The 22607-nt window shown below is 42.6% G+C and overlaps 1 protein-coding gene across 4 annotated transcripts in view; it reads right to left on the bottom strand.

Annotated features, from left to right (window-relative positions):
- LOC126276318 (lachesin) overlaps positions 1–22607 on the bottom strand; it is a 1594347-nt gene that overhangs the window by 377206 nt on the left and 1194534 nt on the right. For all 4 annotated transcript variants that reach the window (XM_049977266.1, XM_049977267.1, XM_049977269.1 and 1 more), the window contains exon 6: positions 14323–14478. In XM_049977266.1, the coding sequence (XP_049833223.1) occupies positions 14323–14478 (156 nt within the window). The remainder of the gene's footprint in view (positions 1–14322; positions 14479–22607) is intronic.

Raw genomic sequence — 22607 nt, 5'->3', positions numbered from 1 at the left:
CTGTGTGGGATCCTTACTAAGTAGGGTTAATTGAGTAAATCGAGAAAATTCAAGACAGGACAGAGCGTTTTGTGTTATCCAGAAATGGGGAAGAAAGTGTCAGAAATTATGGTAAAGGTTTTGAGATCAGTATTATTTAAACAAGGGCGTTTCTCGTTGCGGCGAGATCTTTTCGCGAAATCTGTATCACAAACTTTCTCTTCCGACTGCGAAAAAATTATGCTGACGCTGACCGACAATCAGCATTACAAAATAAGGGTAATCAGAGCCTGCACAGAAAGATATGGGTTTTCTGTCTTTCGCTTGCTGTTCGAGAGTGTAATAATAGACCATTGTTGTGAAGATGGATCGATGAACCCTCTGCCAACCACTTAAGAGTGATCTGCAGAGTATCCACGTAAATGCAGATGTCGATGCAGACAGGAATCGTTGACCCTTCAAGGCCTATTTTAAGTGACCGAAGGCGTGATAATGGCACGGGGAGAGGTCAGAATTAGAGACTTGGTGCCATAGCGTCTCACACTTGAGTTTGCGTAACTTCCGCGTTAGGACATTTGCTGCATGGGGACGTCAGGCATCATGAAGCAACACTGAACTTGGCGCCCCAAAGAAATTCTTCCTTCTCCGATTGATTTCTACCGGTGTTTGTCCTTCGGGAGCCTAGAAAAGAATATCAGCACGCTGGTTCTATTTAGACGCATTTGATAACTTCATTGTCTACGTTCCCCCATTTACCGCACAAATACACAAATGTCACACTAATCTGTTGCCTATATCGGTGTTTGTCCACCTGCATCATTGTCGCGCTATACTGCATACACACTGCAGCAATGCCATCCATAGGAAAATCTTTGACCGCCCCTTATAGATTTAAGAAACGATGCTAGATCTAAATGTGCATAGGTTATAAGTGATTTGGCTCCCGCTTCTTCCAGTAGTGGGCAGCAGAGAACATATTCATACGAACATTTCACGAACTTCACCATTTCATGTGTTGTACGGCCCCCAACCCCACCTGTCTCGGAAACCGATAACCGTACCTTTTTTTCAACACAGGAAAATCGCTTTTCTTGCTCATGACAACACGGAGCGAAATACGTATAGACGACCTGTCACCCCCACTCTGTCAACTTTCGGCACGTGACATGCGTCACGAGTTACGCGCTGTTGACGTCACATCTAGGAGGTGGTTGTGTCAATATGAACTGACAGCTGAAAATTCGTTTTTCAACGTTCATTACCCGAACGACACCAATGCAGAGACAGAGAGGTAGCTTAGTTGAACAAGGCCAGGAATGGAAGCCACTAATGCTAAATATTCATATGGATGCACTGAAATTTCTTGATATTTGATCTTGGTCTCAATCAAAGTGCCCATACGATTGGAGAAATAATTGATAATTATCAGTAGTTGGGGTAGAATTTGAAGAATAATTGACGTGCTGTCACCTTAACAATTATAACTCTACGAAGAGACTAATTCCTAATTGAATATAAAACAGAAACGGCCGATTACAACGACAAAAATGTTATTACCTTTTGCATCGCACGTGGACAGATAAATGGGCACGGGGGATACTGGTAAACATTTCTGACGCTAACGAATCCACGTGACTACCAGTCCTAAAATTGGATTAAAGTAAATTCAGTTACCTAGATGGTTGTGTGCTAACCTCTTCGATTTGAACATGGACGTGTGCATCCTACGCATAGCAATTACCAGAATATAGTTACAAAATTCGCATCTCAGATCTTGGACGCTCACCTAACGGAGAGGAGGAAGGGTATTGCTGCTAGAAATCGATAACAATTTCATTTCGGGCAATATGTTAGTTTACACTTCCGATAATATATATACGAAAATTGTAGGCGTGAAAAACATGAACAAACGCCGCTAACGGAATTCGTATTACATTGTACTAAATGCATCAAACGAAAAAATAATTGAACTATTATAAGCCCGAAATGCAGAGGCTTTTTGCGGCACAGACATACACTATTTGATCTGGACATCTGGCTGAAAATGACCTGCAAGTTCGTGGCATTCTTCACCCCTAATGCTGGAATTCAATATGGTGTTGGCCCACCCTTAGCCTTGATGACAGCTTCCACTCTCTCAATCAGGTGCTGGAAGTTTTCTTGGGGAGTGACATCCCATTCTTCATGGAGTACTGCAGTGAGGAGAGGTATGGATGTCGGTCAGTGAGTCCTGGCACGAAGTCGGATTTAAAAAACATCCCAAAGGTGTTCTATAGGATTCAAGTCAAGACTCTGTGCAGTCAAGTCCATTACAGGAATGTTATTGTCGGGTAACCTCTCCGCCACAGGCCATGCATTATGAACAGGTGGCCGGCCGCTGTGACCGAGCTGTTCTAGGCGCTTCAGTCCGGAACCTTGCTGCTGCTACGGTCGCAGGTTGGAATGCTGCCTTGGGCATGGGTGTGTGTGATGCCCTTAGGTTAGTTAGGTTTAAGTAGTTCTAAGTCTAGGGGACTGATGACCTCAGATGTTACGTTCCACAGTGCTTAGAGCCATTTTAACGAAAAGCTGATCGATCGTGTTGAAAGATGCTGTCACATCACTGAATTGATCTTCAACGGTGGCAAGCAAGAAGGTGCTCAAAACATCAGTGTAGACCTGTGCTGTGATAGTGCCAAGCATATATCAAGGGGTGCAAGCCCCCTCCATGAAAGTACTACCATACCATAACAGCAGCGTATCCGAATTTTACTGTTGGCATTACACACGCTGGCAGATGTCGTTCACCGGGAATTCGCCATACCCACACCTTGCCATCGGATCGCCACATTGTCTACCGTGATTCGTCACTCCAAACAACGTTTTCCACTGTTCAACTGTCCAATGTTTACGCTCCTTACGTCAAGCGATGCGTCGTTTGGTATTTACCGGCGTGATGTCTGGCTTATGAGCAGCCGCTCGACCATGAAACATAAGTTTTCTCACCTCCCACCTAACTGTCGTAGTACTTGCAGTGGGTCCTGATGCGGTTTGGAATAATTTGTGATGATCGGGGTAGATGTCTGCCTATAACACATTACGACACTCTTCATTTGTCAGCGGTCTCTGTCAGTCAACAGACGAGTTCGGCCTGTACAGTTTTGTGGTGTACGTGTCCCTTCATGTTTTCACTTCACTCTCACATCGCAAACAATGGACCAAATGATGTTTAAGAGCGTGTAAATATCGCGTACAAGCGTATGACACAAGTGACACCTAATAACCTGAGCATGTTCGAAATCCGTGAGTTCCGTGGAGCATCCCATTCTGCTCTCTCAGGACGTGTAATGACTACTGAGCTCGCTGATATGGAGGAGCTGGCAGTAGGTGGCAGCACAATGCACCTCATATGAAAGATGTATGTGTTTGGGGCCCCGGATACTTTTGATCACATAGTGTATTTATATAAACAAGTGGAGGAAACTTTGTCACTCGAAGAGCCGGTCGACAAACAGCGGGCATATAAAAGTTGAAATGTGGCCTTTGACCTATGAAAAACCAGGAAAAAAAATTGACAGGGTGGACAATTGAACAAAAATATTCCGCGAACATAAATAGCGTAACGCTTCTGAAAAATATATTTACAGTGGAGGAGGATAAATATATTTGATTATTAAAACGAATGATTATTACTTGCTGTGGAAAACTGCCACACCAAGAAACATGACCAATGTAAGAATTTTTCAAAAACTAAGACAACACTTCGCAAATATCGCTTCTGGTAATATAACTAAATAGCAACTCAGTTTCAGAGATCCTGTATATATCTGGCCAGTAAGGACTGAATGCAGCCTTTCTGTGAGAGAAAACCTGAATGGTCAGCAAAGAGTGGAAGTTGAGAGGTTACACGAAGAAGTGAGGTTTTCTCTCACTGCACAGTAACAGAATTGTAAGCATAAAACCAAGAAATACTGCTGTCATTTAAATATACTGATGGAGTGTTGTGGTTCTGAGTATGGTGTATAAAACTACACTGCCCGAAAAACAATGCCTTCAGTGGCGACAGGTGGACGCGGAGTGGTTGTAGGTTTAGTGATTGATTTGTCACGGTCATCGGAGATCAGATGGCGCTTAGGAGGACTGTCTGTGCGCTCTCTGTTTTGACTCTATATTTAGTGGCAAATGGCTCTGACCACTATGGGACTTAACTTCTGAGGTCATCAGTCCCCTAGAACTTAGAACTACTTAAATAACCTAAGGACATCACACACATCTATGTCCGAGGCAGGATTCGAACCTGCGACCGTAGGGGTGGCGCGGATCCACACTGTAGCGCCTAGAACAGTTCGGCACCCCGGCCGTCCCATATTTAGTAACCGCGCTGAGTTTAGAGCTGAAAATTAATTCTAGAGCACAAACAGGCCCTGCAGACGAATACGTACTTTTATGGAACAACTGCAGTCATTTGGAAGCAGTCGAACTGTGGGTGTGGTGGAAGCTGGATGGACGTATCAACTGATTGCTACACATGGGCACAAGTAAGGGTAGTAGGTCTTAGCTTTCAGCAGTCGTCTGTGAATCATTCCCACAACCGGACACCAGTTTATGGACATCAGCGTCCTACACATGAGCGGAAAGAGTGATACACTGTGTCAGCAACGGTGGCCGAACGGACATCGTCCAGGGAAGAAATCCGGGCACTTTTAGAATGTGATTCACACAGTGAAGCACTGGCCTGCCAACAGGACAAGGATTGCCACCGACAGGGCATACACGCCCTGATTTGGCGCTGGAGGAAAACCAGAGAATGGGATGGAGATTACGTGACAAAATAGGGTGTGCGTAGATAAAATACCATTCTTTTATACGTAATTCTCCTTATGCTGAATAACTAATTGTTGAAGAGAAAATGTGGTGCATTACTTTCTGGGCAGCCCTCGTATAACGTCGGCAGACACCATTCTGAGGAGCTGAGCTGTCGAACTGAGACGACGACCTGCGCTGACGAACCGGCTTCCGAGCTCTGTCGTCGTTTATACTAGCGCCGGGTAGGGCGTTGGTGTCGTGTAGTCTTCCCGGAGAGGGGAAGTGCGGCGTCTGATTTGCATATATGGCCACATTAGCGACACCGTTCGGGGTCCATTGGTGGGCTTTTGATGGCCATTGCACGAGTGGTGTCTCAAGATGACATCACAACTTCACTTGTCACTAATATGAACTTCTACATCTACATGGATACTCTGCAAATCACGTGTAAGTGCACCATCTTGACAATTCTCTATTATTCCAATCTCGTATAGCGCATGGAAGGAACGAACACCCTATATCTTTCCGCACAAGATCTGGTTTCTCTTATTTTATTATGATGATGCTTTCTCGCTATGTAGGTCGGCGTCAAAAAACTATATTACCATTCGGAGGAGAAAGTTGGTGATTGGAATTTCATGGGAACTTTCCTCCACAACGAAAAACGCCTTTGTTTTAATGATGTCCATCCCAAATTTTGTATCATTTGAGTAACACTCTCTCCTTATTTGGCGATAATACAAAACGAGCTGCCCTTCTTTGAATTTTTCCGGTGTAGTTCGTCAGTCCTAAGTGATAAGGATCCTACACCGGGCAGCAGTGTTCTAAAAGAGGACGGACAAGCGTAGTGTAGGCAGTCTCCTTAGTTGGTCTGTTACATTTTCTAAGTGTCCTGCCAGTAAAACGCAGTCTTTGTTACTCTTGCCCATAACATTTTCTGTGTTCCTTCCAGTTTAAATTATAATTCCGAGGTATTTAGCTGAACTTACAGCCTTCAGATTTGACTGATTTATCGTGTTACAGAATTTTAATGGATTCCTTTTAGCACTCATGACCTCACACTTTTCGTTATTTAGGGCCAATTTACAATTTTCGCAATATACATGTTTCTTTCGTAAATCGTTCTGCTATTTGTTTTGATCTTTTGATGACTTTATTGGTCGATAAACGATAGCGTCATCTGCAAACAATCAAAGACGGCTGCTCAGATTATCTCTCAAATCGTTTATATAGATAAGGTAAAGCGAAGGACCTATAACACTACCTTGGAGATCGCCAGAAATCTCTTCTGTTTTACTCGATAGCTTTCAGTCAGAATTACGAACTGTGACCTCTCTGACAGAAGAGCCACATAACTGAGACGATATTCCGTGAGCACGGAATTTTATTACAAGCCGTTAGTGAGGTACAGTGTCAAAAGCCTTCCAGAAATCCAGAAATACTGAATCAATTTCAGAACCCTTGTCAATAGTACTCAACACTTCTTCCAAGTAAAGAGCTAGTTGTGGTTTACAAGAACGATGTTTCCTAAATCCGCGTTGACTCCGTGTCAGTAGACTGGTTTCTTCGAGGTAATTCATAATGTATGTATCAAAATCCTGCTGCATATCGACATTTATGATATGGGCCTGTAATTTAGTTGATTAGTCGTAATGTCTTTTTTGAATATTGGTGTGACCAGTGCAGCTTTTCAGTCTTTAGGTACGGATCTTTCGCTGAACGAACGTTTGTACGGTATGATTGCTAAGTATGGAGCTGTTGCATCAGCATACTCTGAAAGGAACATAATTCGTATACAGTCTTGACCAGTAGACTTGCTTTTATTAAGTGATTTAAGTTGCTTCAATACTCTGAGGATATCTACGTGTACGTTACCCATGTTGGCAGCTGTTCGTGATTAGAATTCTGGAATATCTACCATCTACTTGGAAGTGTTGCAGTTTTGCTTTCCGGCAGTGTAACTCCATTTTAGAAACGGGTAAATTGTTGAGACATTAAACAAACTTAGTTCGTTAGCAAATATCACGTGTTATACGTTAACGAGACTTTCTGTTTCAAAGTACGAGATGGTGCACGGCTGATGAAGTACGGCCTAACCGCTCACTAATTAAGTAACTAGTTTTTAAAATACCCAGAATTTTACTCACCATAAAACTTTGTAGCTGAACAGTTAACAATATCTTCCAGATAGGTAAAATATATTGTGGAGCACTTAAATGTTTACAAACGCTGCTCAAAACACAACCTCGTGTCTCCCACAAAACCTGTAGAAAATGCGGGAAACTGCTTATGGTAGCTTCTAGTGCACATTCTGAAGTCAGTCACTACATTGAAATACCGACTAATGAACATCATGTGCTCCTAGGTGCACTTTCCTCTAGGTGCAACACTGTTTGAAACACTTTCAAAGACTGTTTCTCGACGTAATAATAATGTGAATGTTCCACGGGAGTCGCTTCGGACGGTGTTATTAAACTGCACTGCATGCTCGTGGTCTTCACGTGCCTGTTTTTCCACCCCCTCCCCGCAGAGACGCTAGATGTCATGTTCGACGCTTTCCCGACGTAAAATCTGCACCTGAAGATGGCATGTACCTTCCTCATGGAATAATTGTCCAGTTTATACAGTACTATCCGATCCAAGCCTATGAACCATTAAAGTATATAGATTAAGACAACTCACGGTATCCATTAGAAAATCTGCCTGGTCTTGCTGTCATTTTACGATGGTTATTACTTACATGAAAGTCTTTTGTAAGTAACATACTTTTATATTTCTCCGACTTAGGCATCTGGGATAGAAATTATTTAGCAATCATATACAAACAAAACATAAAGTTATATAGAAGAGATCTGAGATTCTCTGCACACAGAAGACTAAGAGTAAAGCTTTTCGTGCCAAACATCCAGCCGCAACATAAATTTTCCTAGATAATTGGCCTTAAAAGTTTCTTCTTCATTCGGTGCTTTCATGTCTCCCCATTACACCGTACTTTGCTTTTAGTAGATCGCGATAATTGACCCTGCAATACTTAACGTAAGTCTGCTATAATTACTTTCCATTAATCGATATACAAATCTGCATGAATCTCTTTGCATGTTCACTGATGCTAGTCAGCGTTGTCAACCGATGGAAATTACTATGAGGTCCTTCTTATTTTAAGGAATATTCGCCAATCTAGTCTACGTTCTTTCCAGGATCTGGTTGCGTGGCTACTTCTGGAAATGTGCTTGGAGAAAGGACGTCCTTCTATGATGGAAATGCATGCTGTTGCAGATATTCTACAATGAATAAAGAATTGGTTGAGACTATTTCAGTTTAATTTCTGTATTAAAACGTAGTTAGAAAGGAGAGGCTGTTTTGGCATTGCCTGACTGTGATTACTCCGCGATTAGGTCGGAACCGTTTGCCTGCGCGTAGTAAAATGGAAGTTAATCTATTTCTTTCGGATTTCTTCAACAATTCCGTTATTATTCTTTGTATTCAAGCACCTGATCGTGTCACACTGCAAAACCGCTTTCTTGTTGAACTTTCCCGATCCACAAATAATTAGGTCTCATCGGAAATCAAATATTGGATTCCGATCTCGCAAGACTCTAGTGACTAGCAACTTTTGTTTGCCTGCTAGTAAGCTCCATGTCGAGGCAAGGTAGGTCGATGGGTGCTCATTCTCGTATAGTATGTTACACATCGTGCGGATAGATGTCAAACATTACTGTGATATTACACAATAATGTAACTGATAATTTACATTTTGACTCTGATGTTGTAATACTCTTTTGTCCGCCAAAGAATATTACGAAACTGACAAAACATCATCATAGCACTTATAGACGCTGTAAGGAGAAAGCTAACGTAAGCCAATTTGGTTCATTACCTTTACTGATGAGAGCTCACCGTGAAATGTTAAAGTATTGGTTATGCAGGTCGATTTCCTTCCGGTTGTGCTCAATTACCAAAGTACGCGCGGGCGGTCACGCTTGTGTGTGTATGTGTGTGTGCTCTTGTGACTGTTTCTATTAATCTTTACGAGTCAGATAGCGTTCCCAAATCATTTTTTGGTGGCATGAGAATTACACATTTTGCCTAGCTTGAAAGTTACAGTGATTAACTGTTATAAGTTATGGGAGGAAAGCAGTCTTTTCTTTATCTCACATCGAACGTCTTTCAACTTATTGAGTAAATACCACAATTCGAACTCTTGGCTGTGAGATAACTTACAACACTTATCTTGAGATCAGTCATATACTGAATACATACCGACCGTATGTGGAACAATCTGAAGAATATTATCTCAGAAAACGAGAAACGAAATAAGAATGAAATTTTATATCATAGCTGTGATGGTTTTGCCTCGTGTCCCGGATACATGGATGACGAGTGCTTAACGTTTCAGTGAGACACAGGGATCAGGAACGAGACTGCAGAGATCTGCGGGAGGCCTCACGACACTGGATGGATTTAGAGGTAACGAAAATAGACAGGGTTCCCATGCTGAACAGAATGCAAGGAGGAAGAGCACCAAAATACGATATTGCAGTGGCTGCGTTGTTCAAAAATACGGCGCAATGTGGTACTGTGGTAACTACAGCCGTTATGAACTATATGAAATGTGTTAACAGTTACTAATATGAAAAATATGTTCTCATGTCCTAATAAATAGAGCGTCTTACTTCTGGACCTTGCCGTTGGTGGGGAGGCTTGCGTGCCTCAGAGATATAGATGACCGTACCGTAGGTGCAACCACAACGGAGGGGTATCTGTTGAGAGGCCAGACAAACGTGTGGTTCCTGAAGAGGGGCAGCAGCCTTTTCAGTAGTTGCAGGGGCAACAGTCTGGATGATTGACTGATCTGGCCTTGCAACATCAACCAAAACGGCCTTGCTGTGCTGGTACTGCGAACGACTGAAAGCAAGGGGAAACTACAGCCGTAATTTTTCCCGAGGACATGCAGCTTTACTGTATGATTAAATGATGATGGCATCCTCTTGGGTAAAATATTCCGGAGGTAAAATAGTCCCCCATTCGGATCTCCGGGCGGGGACTACTCAGGAGGATGTCGTTATCAGGAGAAAGAAAACTGGTGTTCTACGGATCGGAGCGTGGAATGTGAGATCCCTTAATCGGGCAGGTAGGTTAGAAAATTTAAAAAGGGAAATGGATAGGTTAAAGTTAGATATAGTGGGAATTAGTGAAGTTCGGTGGCAGGAGGAACAAGACTTCTGGTCAGGTGACTACAGGGTTATAAACACAAAATCAAATAGGGGTAATGCAGGAGTAGGAATAGGAAAATAGGAATGCGGGTAAGCTACTACAAACAGCATAGTGAACGCATTATTGTGGCCAAGATAGATACGAAGCCCACACCTACTACAGTAGTACAAGTTTATATGCCAACTAGCTCTGCAGATGATGAAGAAATTGAAGAAATGTACGATGAAATAAAAGAAATTATTCAGATAGTGATTATTCAGATAGTGAAGGGAGACGAAAATTTAATAGTAATGGGTGACTGGAATTCGAGTGTAGGAAAAGGGAGAGAAGGAAACATAGTAGGTGAATATGGATTGGGGCTAAGAAATGAAAGAGGAAGCCGCCTAGTAGAATTTTGCACAGAGCACAACTTAATCATAGCTAACACTTGGTTTAAGAATCATGAAAGAAGGTTGCATACGTGGAAGAACCCTGGAGATACTAAAAGGTATCAGATAGATTACATAATGGTAAGACAGAGATTTAGGAACCAGGTTTTAAGTTGTAAGACATTTCCAGGGGCAGATGTGGAATCTGACCACAATCTATTGGTTATGACCTGTAGATTAAAACTGAGGAAACTGCAAAAATGTGGGAAATTAAGGAGATGGGACCTGGATAAACTGAAAGAACCAGAGGTTGTACAGAGTTTCAGAGAGAGCATAAGGGAACAATTGACAGGAATAGGGGAAAGAAATACAGTAGAAGAAGAATGGGTAGCTCTGAGGGATGTAGTAGTGAAGGCAGCAGAGGATAAAGTAGGTACAAAGACGAGGGCTGCTAGAAATCCTTGGGTAACAGAAGAAATATTGAATTTAATTGATGAAAGGAGAAAATATAAAAATGCAGTAAATGAAGCAGGCAAAAAGGAATACAAACGTCTCAAAAATGAGATCGACAGGAAGTGCAAAATGGCTAAACAGGGATGGCTAGAGGACAAATGTAAGGATGTAGAAGCTTATCTCACTAGGGGTAAGATAGATACTGCCTACAGGAAAATTAAAGAGACCTTTGGAGAGAAGAGAACCACGTGTATGAATATCAAGAGCTCAGATGGCAGCCCAGTTCTAAGCAAAGAAGGGAAGGCAGAAAGGTGGAAGGAGTATATAGAAGGTTTATACAAGGGCGATGTACTTGAGGACAATATTATGGAAATAGAAGAGGATGTAGATGAAGACGAAATGGGAGATACGATACTGCGTGAAGAGTTTGACAGAGCACTGAAAGACCTGAGTCGAAACAAGGCCCCCGGAGTAGACAACATTCCATTAGAACTACTGACGGCCTTGGGAGAGCCAGTCAGCACAAAACTCTACCAGCTGGTGAGCAAGATGTATGAGACAGGCGAAATACCCTCAGACTTCAAGAAGAATATAATAATTCCAATCCCAAAGAAAGCAGGTGCTGACAGATGTGAAAATTACCGAACTATCAGTTTAATAAGCCACGTCTGCAAAATACTAACGCGAATTCTTTACAGACGAATGGAAAAACTGGTAGATGCAGACCTCGGGGAGGATCAGTTTGGATTCCGTCGAAATGTTGGAACACGTGAGGCAATACTGACCTTACGACTTATCTTAGAAGAAAGATTAAGAAAAGGCAAACCTACGTTTCTAGCATTTGTAGACTTAGAGAAAGCTTTTGACAATGTTGATTGGAATACTCTTTTTCAAATTCTAAAGGTGGCAGGGGTAAAATACAGGGACCGAAAGGCTATTTATAATTTGTACAGAAACCAGATGGCAGTAATAAGAGTCGAGGGGCATGAAAGGGAAGCAGTGGTTGGGAAAGGAGTGAGACAGGGTTGTAGCCTCTCCCCGATGTTATTCAATCTGTATATTGAGCAAGCAGTAAAGGAAACAAAAGAAAAATTTGGAGTAGGTATTAAAATTCATGGAGACGAAGTAAAAACTTTGAGGTTCGCCGATGACATTGTAATTCTGTCAGAGACGGCAAAGGACTTGGAAGTGCAGTTGAACGGAATGGACAGTGTCTTGAAAGGAGGATATAAGATGAACATTAACAAAAGCAAAACGAGGATAATGGAATGTAGTCAAATTAAATCGGGTGATGCTGAGGGAATTAGATTAGGAAATGAGACACTTAAAGTAGTAAAGGAGTTTTGCTATTTAGGAAGTAAAATAACTGATGATGGTCGAAGTAGAGAGGATATAAAATGTAGACTGGCAATGGCAAGGAAAGCGTTTCTGAAGAAGAGAAATTTGTTAACATCGAATATAGATTTATGTATCAGGAAGTCGTTTCTGAAAGTATTTGTTTGGAGTGTAGCCATGTATGGAAGTGAAACATGGACGATAACTAGTTTGGACAAGAAGAGAATAGAAGCTTTCGAAATGTGGTGCTACAGAAGAATACTGAAGATAAGGTGGATAGATCACGTAACTAATGCGGAGGTATTGAATAGGATTGGGGAGAAGAGAAGTTTGTGGCACAACTTGACTAGAAGAAGGGATCGGTTGGTAGGACATGTTTTGAGGCACCAAGGGATCACAAATTTAGCATTGGAGGGCAGCGTGGAGGGTAAAAATCGTAGATGGAGACCGAGAGATGAGTACACTAAGCAGATTCAGAAGGATGTAGGATGCAGTAGGTACTGGGAGATGAAGCAGCTTGTACAGGATAGAGTAGCATGGAGAGCTGCGTCAAACAAGTCTCAGGACTGAAGACAACAACAACAACACTTCTGAAGAACACGGATGCTGCAATGTCGTATCTATCCGCCGGCACCGGGCAAATGACTTCCAAATAAAATGTCTCCCCAGTACATGAATATGCATCAAGAACGTACGAGTGCAGGTTGTAGACACATGGTTCAAAACTTACGGAAGCCTGGGCCTGGCCGTAAGGCGTGCTAGGGTAACATAATGGTAAGGCGATGTGGTGCTATAGACGAATGTTGAAAATTAGGTGGACTGATAAGATAAGGAATGAGGAGGTTCTACGCAGAATCGGAGAGGAAATGAATATGTGGAAAACACTGATAAGAAGAAGGGACAGGATGATAAGACATCTGCTAAGACATGAGGGAATGACTTCCATGGTACTAGAGGGAGCTGTAGAGGGCAAAAACTGTAGAGGAAGACAGAGATTGGAATACGTCAAGCAAATAATTGAGGACGTAGGTTGCAAGTGCTACTCTGAGATGAAGAGGTTAGCACAGGAAAGGAATTCGTGGCGGGTCGCATCAAACCAGTCAGTAGACTGATGACAAAAAAAAAAAAAGGCGACCGCTGGCGATAAGCGGGATATCCAGGTTCGAGGGTCGGAAATACGTATCATTGTTGTCATTCAGTTATACAGGGCGTAAATTTTAAGTTGAGACACCACAATAACTCGAAAAATAAACTTCACACGAAAAATGTGGAGAATTCGAAATTGATTATTTTCGAGAGGGGCATCTGCTGGTGCTGAAATTAGCCCGCCACACCAGCCCCCTGGGGGGCGCCCCATTTTTGTTACTGCAGAGTCAGATTCAATATAAAAAAACTACGTACACTTTGTCTTAAACATTTGTTTTAATTATTGGTAGTTGGCGCTGCAGTCCGCATTTTTGCGAGAAAAATGGTTACGGATAAATAAAGAGTGAGTTCATTCATTAGTACGTAGGATGTTTGGTTAGTTAGTTAGCTAGTCAGATGATTTGTTTGATAAATTTAAGTTGAGTAGCCTCACGACAACGAAAGGAACAAAACTTATCCGAATCTGCGGAAAAAATTAATATTTGGGTCAAAATTTGTATAACTACAATTCTTCTCTCTCAAACCCCACCCTTAACGATTTTCCACGCTTTAAAGAGAACATGGATTTTCTTGAATTACAGCGCCAAGTACCAAAAATAAAAACAAATGTTTAAGAGAAAACGTTTTTAAATTTTAAAGTAGCCTCCCACCCCACCCCCAGGGGGCTGTCGAGCTAATTTCAACACCCCCTCGAAAATAATCAACTTTGCATTCTGCACATTTTTTCGTGAGAAGCTTATTTTTCGAGTTATTCTGGTTTGTCAACTTAAAATTTACACCCTGTATAGCTGATGGCTGTCCATATTCGGAACTGCGAATACATTTCATGTGACGTCAAAAAAAGTTTTATCATTGGCGAGGAAACAACAGCAGCTTCCTTTGTGCGAGAAACAGGCGAATCGGTTACTCCTTAGAAGAACAACAACAACAAGAAGAACAAGAACAAGAAGATACAGGTGGAGCCCACGCCAAGCCGACTGTATTGACTTGGATTTCTGCGCACATGGCATGCACTGTGAGAGACGCTCCGCCGTGGACTCACCGCTGTCGCCGTTGTAGTTGATGTCGTCGCCGTCCTCTCGCCGCCACATGACGTAGGGCTCGGGGTAGCCGACAGCCTTGCACGTGAGCGTCACGTTCGCCGCCTCGCGCACCACCATGTCCGTGCTCGTCTCCCGGTCCACGATGCTGGGCGGCACTGCAACAGCCACCGTCACTAAACGGTCTGACGAACTGAGAGTCAAGAACAGCTTCCGTAAGTATACATGTCTTACTAGAACACGTTGCAACGAAATTAATCATGAAAGTGAGGAGTTATTGTATTATAAAGTCAAAGTAGTCTTATTCTCACTGAATGACTGTAGGAGAGCAGATGCACAAAATCTGCAACGCAGTCTAATCAAACAACTAGTGGAGGTGGTTTGCTATTGTATTTCTCCAATGTGCTAAGAAGTTTCAAGTGTGTACCTGTGTCGTGTGATGAGTGCTTTTTAAATGTAATGTCGGGTCTGCGTCGTTATGCATAGAAGGAGGTGAGAGAGTCAAACCAGGCTCTGCCACATAGACTACTTCTCTAGATATGCACCAAGATGTCCGCCGAGCTTAATGTCCGCGTCTGACGGACAGATCGAACGACTTAGTCTCACAAGACATGGACTGTAATCCAGAACAATGGCGCATTTGAACACCTATAGGATAAGTAAGAACGTTGCCTTCGCTCCAGATCCCAGCATCCAACTTTGCTATCTTTTGTTGTTTCGGCTCGGAGCTATGAAGGGCTGCCGTTCCTCCACAGACGTTCTGATGTCTTGTTGAAAATGTTCCTCAGCAGAGCACAAACAGTTATAAAGGCCAAATGTAGGCACATCTCAAATCAACGTCTACTATTTGATGTCCGGATATTTTTCATCAGACAATGCATTATTATGATCAGTATTTCAACTTACATAATTTTAGGATACTATTAGTTCTCACCCGATCTGTTATTCACCTTATTTGAATTTGTAAAATTCGTATTTATATTTAATTTTTTATATTTAATCTTTTTCCAAACACAATGTCTTCTTCTTATACTACAATTTATGGATAGCGGTCATCTATCGCTAATACAACCGATTTTCAATTGTATTGCTTTATTTGACGCCATTTTAATCTGTCTATTAAAATCGCTCGGGATAACCGGTTAATCAAGTAACAGATTCTTTGTTTCTTATTCCTACTATTTCCTGAAATAAACGTAAATATCGAATAAAGATTGAAAATATTGAGTCACTCAGTATCAAGGTACACAGAATCCAAATATTAAATTAATTATCCAAATAAAATAAAACTTAGTGCTTCCAGTATTCGCTGTGTTTCTCGAAGTGATACATGGTTGACTACTATTAAAATCTCCTACTGTTTATAATTTTTTTTGAAACTCTGTCAAAAATCGTGTTATAACCGGAGTTCATACCATTATTTGAACGTTAGCAATAGTCAGTGCTAAGGGGTGAAAAAGGAATCTGAACAACTCTATTTTTAGTATTAATGTGTCGATTTTGAAGGGCTACAAGCACATAATGACACGTTATGTAGACACACACAACAGGTCAGCTGTTTCTGTTTTTATTGTAAACTACGAATCAAATGTTAATTTTTACGTTTGTCGGTGTATTATGTCGAAAGTTGGTTGTGGTTCATCCAGCTTTTAATATTCAAAGCGAAATGACTATTGTGTTACACGTCGTAAAATACTTCCCGATTAGCACGCCGCTATTCTGTAACACAACTGATGTCCGATGACGATAGTGAGAAACTATCATACAGACCAGGTGAGAAAGTTTTTCACGCTGTATGTACACGCGTACCATCTAATTGTCTATGCCACATGCTAACAGGCACATTATTGTCTGCCGGTCGATGTGGCCGAGCGGTTCTAGGCGCTTCAGTCTGGAACCGCTCTACCGCTACGGTCGCAGCTTCGAATCCTGCCTCGGGCATGCATGTTATTTAGGTTTAAGTAGTTCTAAGTTCTAGGAGACTGATGACCTCAGATGTTAAGTCTCACAGTGCTCAGAGCCATTTGAACCATTACTGTCTCGGCAATCCTGTACCAGTTTTTATGCCATGGGTTTGTTGTTCGTTTCTGTTGACATTGTTGTTAAACTAGCTCTGATTGTTTTTCTCCTTTTCTGTAAAAATGCAGTATCTCAAAGAAACGGAAATTTTATGAATAAAAACTACTCATTCCTTAAAAAAGTTTATTTAAAAACTAAAAATTTTAACGTAGCTGCTATGAGTGATATGTCGGTTTCTCTACGCGATTATTAGTAATATAATAAAAAGACCTGCTATAACTGACCAAGCAAACACCGAAAAATATCGGTTATTCAGAAATAAAGTACATGAATCGGTTTTAACAGGTCGGTTTCTCCCGTACCTACTATAATCTACATATCTTTCTATGAAGATGAGAATCTAATTTCATTAACTTCTCTTGAAACCTCTACATGCAATTTATCAAAACTGTACATAATTGTAACAGGTTGCTTAGACTAAACCGATTTAAAAGCTTAAAATAAATCGAAGGCATAGTACTCTGACTTAATCATTTGACAGTGAAACTGACATTACCGGTAAGACTGGTTAGTCTCTAATTACAATAAATGGTACATTAAACAATTTTTTTTTGTAATTAGATAGAAAAATTTTTATATATGTAATCTTTTAAAAACAGGATTACAACCAAGTTATCATTAATTTTTTAAACTGTTTAACAGATCTGAAGTTGAGAGACACAGCTCGAAATCGGTCAATCTGAAACAGTAAGAACAGCGATCGACAGACGGATGAAGAATCTGTTTTTTACACAGTAGGCCACCAGTTCACTCTTGAAATGATAGCAGGAAACGGCTGTTTATATTTTAAAAAAAGTTGTGACGACACAGCGCGCGATCGAAGTCTGGACGGTCTAACAGCCATGGTACCAATCATTTCACCATTGTAATCTAGCACAAGAGTTATGACATTCTTCAAAAAGTTCTTATGACGACTCTATTGTGTAGTGGCAATGTTCACGACTCCAGAGAGTACAACATCACAGTCGATAAGCCGCAGTCGAAACATAGGAGCGCGGCAAATGTATGGGCTGGCTGTACGAACTGTATAGAGCAGGGACCACAACTGAAAACCCATGGGCATCACGTGTGTGGATAGCGATTGATTGATGCATCGTTAAACACCGGAGCACTGAGATATGGCGGACAGTTCTCTTCAATGCTCCGTGTCGTGTACGATCTCCAGTTACTGCCGAGTCCACAAGCTGCAATGTTCGTCCATCGTCTCCAAGACTCAGGCTTAGTAGGCATCACTCAGAGATTCTGTGACATTTCAGAGGACTTTTTTAATTACAAACCTTTAGTTGAGTTAGACATTTCACTGGAAGAAGTCTCATTTAAGTTGAATATTTCTTCATAATTACTAAAAATCGTTTTACTTCTCATTGTTGATAACCTCTCTAATTGAAGACACCTACGCCGTCCTCCTGTATTCCCATCGTATTGTGTGTTACCGTATGCAAGGTCGTATCAGGAAGGATTTACATTGCTTGCAGGGATGGAACTTTGAAACAGCATTATAAAAACGGAACAGGGAATAGATGAAGATGGGTTTAGTAATGTGACATGACAGTACAAATGGTTTAAATGGCTCTGAGCACTGTGGGACTTAACTTCTTTGGTCATCAGTCCCCTAGAACTTAGAACTACTGAAACCTAAACAACCCAGGGACAACACACACATCCATGCTCGAGGCAGGACTCGAACCTGCGATCGTAGCAGTCACGCGGTTCCAGACTGTAGTGCCTAGAACCGTGAGTTGATGCAAAGACACCTTAATTATTTCCTTTATTTCTTTCATAATCCGGACATAAATTCATTTCCTAAAATATGTTCACGTGCTTCACTGCTTGTGTCTTAATTCTGGATAAATCAGCAAAGAGTATAAAGACATAGTTGCTAGTAGCATATTGAAACAGGACAGCAGCTCCTACGACTGATCCGAAACCGCGGAACTGTCGTGCCGTGACGACGTCAGCCCACTGCTTAAGATAACGGGGTCTTGCAGACGTTAGTTATGGAGTCTTAATTGCAGAGGAGTTGGCTCTTTGTTTTATTTACCACGAAGACTCACAAGTTCATCTTTTCTGCTACAGCTGTTTGTGTGCTTTGGAATTTCTGTGGCCTCTCTGTACATCTTTGCAAAGTTACAGTATCAATGGAACGAATGTGGTGTTCCACTGGACAACAGGGATAAATCGATTGTGGCAGATCATCCACTGTAGTCAGGTAACAATCAAATTCGTTTCTTCTCAATACTCTATCAGTGAGTCTCGCCGTGGCATTTTATCTTCCTACCATAAATTTTATGTGGTCATTCAACATTGAGGTCGCACCAGGTCTGAGGAGGGGCCCGATGTCATTAAATGCTTTTAAAAAGTTGATAAATATATTCGAAAACACGGGTGAGCTTGGTGCGGAACGTGGAATAGTACCGTCCTGTCACGGAATAAGTTATTGATGAGGTTGCTGTTGCTATCACTGACCACTCAGCACTTACCATTGGTAATGATAGTGTCACGAGAGTCCATCTCATGGTCAATAGTACGGGAAGTCTTGCAGTCTATATTATACTGGTACCCGTACAAGATCCATATGGTTGTATTCATGTCGGGTTTCCAGCCGGAACATAGAATATCGTCATCTGGACACAATATTCCGGCGGTCCACCTGATCGCCATCTTCAGGCGAGTAGGCCTTCGCACTATATCGCCGGAACTTCCGGCGCACCTGAAGATGGCCGCCAAGTGGACAACCGGAATATTCTGTCCAGATGACTATATGTTCTAGATACATGAATACAACAAATTATAACGCCGGGAAAGTTTATGGAGGCAGATCAAGATCCACATGGTGCAACAACCGAAATCTCACGATCAGCAGCAATGTTCTAGCACAGATCAAAGTTGATGAGATGTTGCCGGAAAATATTCTATGAAGTGAGGGGCACATTTTACATTACAGAGTGCAGTGAACACACATAACTGCCAAATTTAGCTTACTGTCAAACCACCTGTTGTCCACGAAAAGCCATTGCACACACCGTATGTGACTGTGTGTTGTGCATTCACAAGTCTCTTTATTCTTTGACCGTTTTCCGTCAAAGATAACACACCCAGAGAGCTGGTTAGGTCTACCGCGACGTCTACACGTTATCGGGACCCCCTTTTGCAGCATGTGGTGCCTGGTTTGGAAGAAGACAACTGTGTGGAAACCATTTTTTCATGCAAGATGAAGCAACACTTCCTGTCGCTCGCCCAGTGAAAGATTTGCTTAATGTTGTCTTACACGAACGTGTTGTCTCCAGAGGTTTTCCAATTGCACGGCCTGCAACGTCACGTGATCTGAATTCATATCTTTTTTGGCTCCGGGTATATATTAAAGAACTGTTTATGAAGGACACGTTCGGTCTCTACCTCATCCCTAGGCCAGTATACAGGAACATGTTACTCAGAATTGTTGCAAGTGATAGTCGACCACTTCGTTTCCCGCCGACGGAACCGGTGCTCATATTGAACAAATTGTGTAAGCACTGCTTACTAATAAAATTAAGCCTTCCCCACTTGTTTGATCTTTTCTGCCCAAGTCCCGTTTCTAATTGATTACACACGGAACAATCTCCACATGTCTTTCTTGGTTTCACAGCGCCAGACCTTCACCTGGTGACCAGAACTGGAACTATTTTTTTTAATTTTTTTTTATTTTTCGGCGTAAATCGGTTGCGTAATAATGTACTGGCGTATCTACCCAATTTCGCTGTCATATGCTGATTACAGCCTATGCTGGACCTATAACCAGTCTGTATCGTTCACTAGGACCTGTTTCTTCCTTCTTTTAATCCCCAACAGTAAAATCACGCAATGCAGGGTCGCTTCGCCTATATGTCCACAACACGTTACATTTATCTACTTCCAGGATCAAGCAGCTGTCGCTGTGTCAATCATCAATCCACCATCGGTCTTCCTTCTATTCGTTACCGTCTTATGGTATTGAAATAGACATGGCCTTCGTGTTTTAAATAAAAGTCTCGAATATTTTGAGAGGTGGTAATACTCACCAAAAGAAGAAAAATGAAACCCAATTAACATGGACCCTGAAAGGCATCCCCTAAGAGCACTTCCTCACTTTCGCTGCCGTGAAACAGGTCTCTTATGTAGAACAAGTGCTCATAGCTGTTAAGGAATGCATTTTAGAGCCAATGTTTACTGTAATTTTTTCTTTGTATCGGAGGGTACTACCACCTCTCAAAATATCTGTCACCCAATGAACTAAAAACAGTGACGTTCTAAAACACTACCTCCCCCCCCCCCCCCCCCCAAATTCTATAAGTCCCTCCAGATCCTTGAGCATCATAGCATCATGCAGTCTGCCTCACCTTCCATATACACCTCCCATCCCCCATACGCATCCTCTATGACCTCATTCCTTTCCCCCATCTGCTCCTATTCCTCGAACATATCTACGAACTCTACACCTCCCACCACCTTGATCCCCCTCACCAATTGGTTGTTCCTCTCCTCTCCTATCCCCGCCCCCTGACACATCTTCACATCGACTCCCCCTTCCAGATGATGCCCTGTCTCCCTCCATTTATCCCTCCTATCAACTCTGATCCTCACTCCCCCTCCTTTCCTCTGTACTTTTCCTGGGCTCCCTCTCCCTCCCTTCCATCCTCGTTTTTCTGTACCTACCCTTTCTCTGCCCCCCCTTTTCTCCTGTGATTCCTTTTGCATTTCCCTCCTCCGCCTTCTCCCATTCCCTCATGCGTCTGCTGTGCACGTCCCTCCTTTATGAGTCCTCTCCCTCCTTTGGTTCTCCCCCCTTTTCGTCTTTCCTCTCCTTCCTCTTTGTGTTTTGTGTCCCCCACATCTGTCCAGATCCATTCCCCCCCCCCCCCCCCCATCTGCCCTTGGATAGGGTGTGTCATCTTTGTGCCGACATTTTCGTGCAGCGTTTAGAATGAGTGTTCAGTGTTGTGTGCCTTTTCGGAAGTGTAGCGAACGGACATCATACTGTCGCTGGGTGCGATTTTTATATCTCTTGCGAACAGCAACCAGACTGTCACCATGTTTTTTTTCATTGTCTGTCTACTATGTTACTTGTCTGATTCCTGTGTATTTTATTAGCATTGCCGACCCTCTGCTTTATGTTTTAAGTTCCCACAATTTTCTGCCGTTTTACAATTTAAGTCACCGTTTCCTCGCCTTCTTTTACTGTTTCTTCTCTTCTTATTACGTATCAAAAAGTCTGTAGGCTGCAGAGCAGCGTACAAAGCTACTGCCAGGCCGCCCCCTTCGACGGGAATCTAAATTCAATAAGTGAACAACAAACTCGAGTGTTGGTCAGTCTGGGTGAGTCTGGAGTCAGTCAGGGGTCAGTCTCTCGTCCCCAGCTTGCTAGTCTGTCTCTCGTCCGATTTTGTGGGGCAGTGAGAGAACTCAACGAGTGGTCGCCCGGTCGGGGGCTTAGTTCCTGCATCTTAGTCTGCGCGTTAGGCCGCCAATCTGCTCGTGTTGCTCAGGCAACGGTCATTGGCGGTTGGGTCGATCGGTTGGTCGGTCGGGCACTGTGACACAAGATGACTTGCCCGTCTTGAGCATCGGCGCATGTGAGGTCGCCACGTGAGTCCAGTGGGTCGCGCCGTATAGCGAGGGGTAGTGGCTTCGCGGCCGATACGAGAGCAACAGGAGTCAACTCAAGACATCGGTCTGGCCGGTGCGTGCTGCGACGCCGTGAGACGGGAGATCGGCGCGTCTTCCTGCGTCCGTTGAAGCGGCTGGCAGCGGACGGTTCTGGAGAGCGACTTGGGGGTGCTGAGCCAGGTCTTCGCCAGAAACCTCAGGTTATTAGAAGTTAAATGATTGGCAATATTTTATTTCATTTACTTGTTATATTATATTTGTTTTCTTGGTGAGGTCTCCAGCGGCTTTGTTTTGGGGTCGTCCGACCATTGTTCTCCGTTTGCCCACCCGCGGGAAGGTGGTTATTTATAAGTTGGGTGGTCCGTTTTTCCCTTGTGGAGTAGGGGCGGGTAAGATCAACCTGCGGTTCAGGTGGTTCGGTAATCGGCCTATCAGTCTGCCGTAAGTTAATAGCTGCCTCTGTCATGTTTGCCGGATTCGGTGTGTTAACGAATTTATTGCTCGGGGTGTACCGGCCTAATTCCTGAAATATGTTTTTATCTTGCCTGTCATCTTGAGAGGCGGTATTTGTGTACTGTGGAGCATT

This window comes from Schistocerca gregaria, chromosome 1 (assembly GCF_023897955.1).
Source record: "Schistocerca gregaria isolate iqSchGreg1 chromosome 1, iqSchGreg1.2, whole genome shotgun sequence".
In the NCBI taxonomy this organism is placed as follows: Eukaryota; Metazoa; Arthropoda; class Insecta; order Orthoptera; family Acrididae; genus Schistocerca; species Schistocerca gregaria.
The sequence above is the reverse complement of the archived record's forward strand: the minus strand, read 5'-3'. Positions and strand labels throughout refer to the sequence as shown.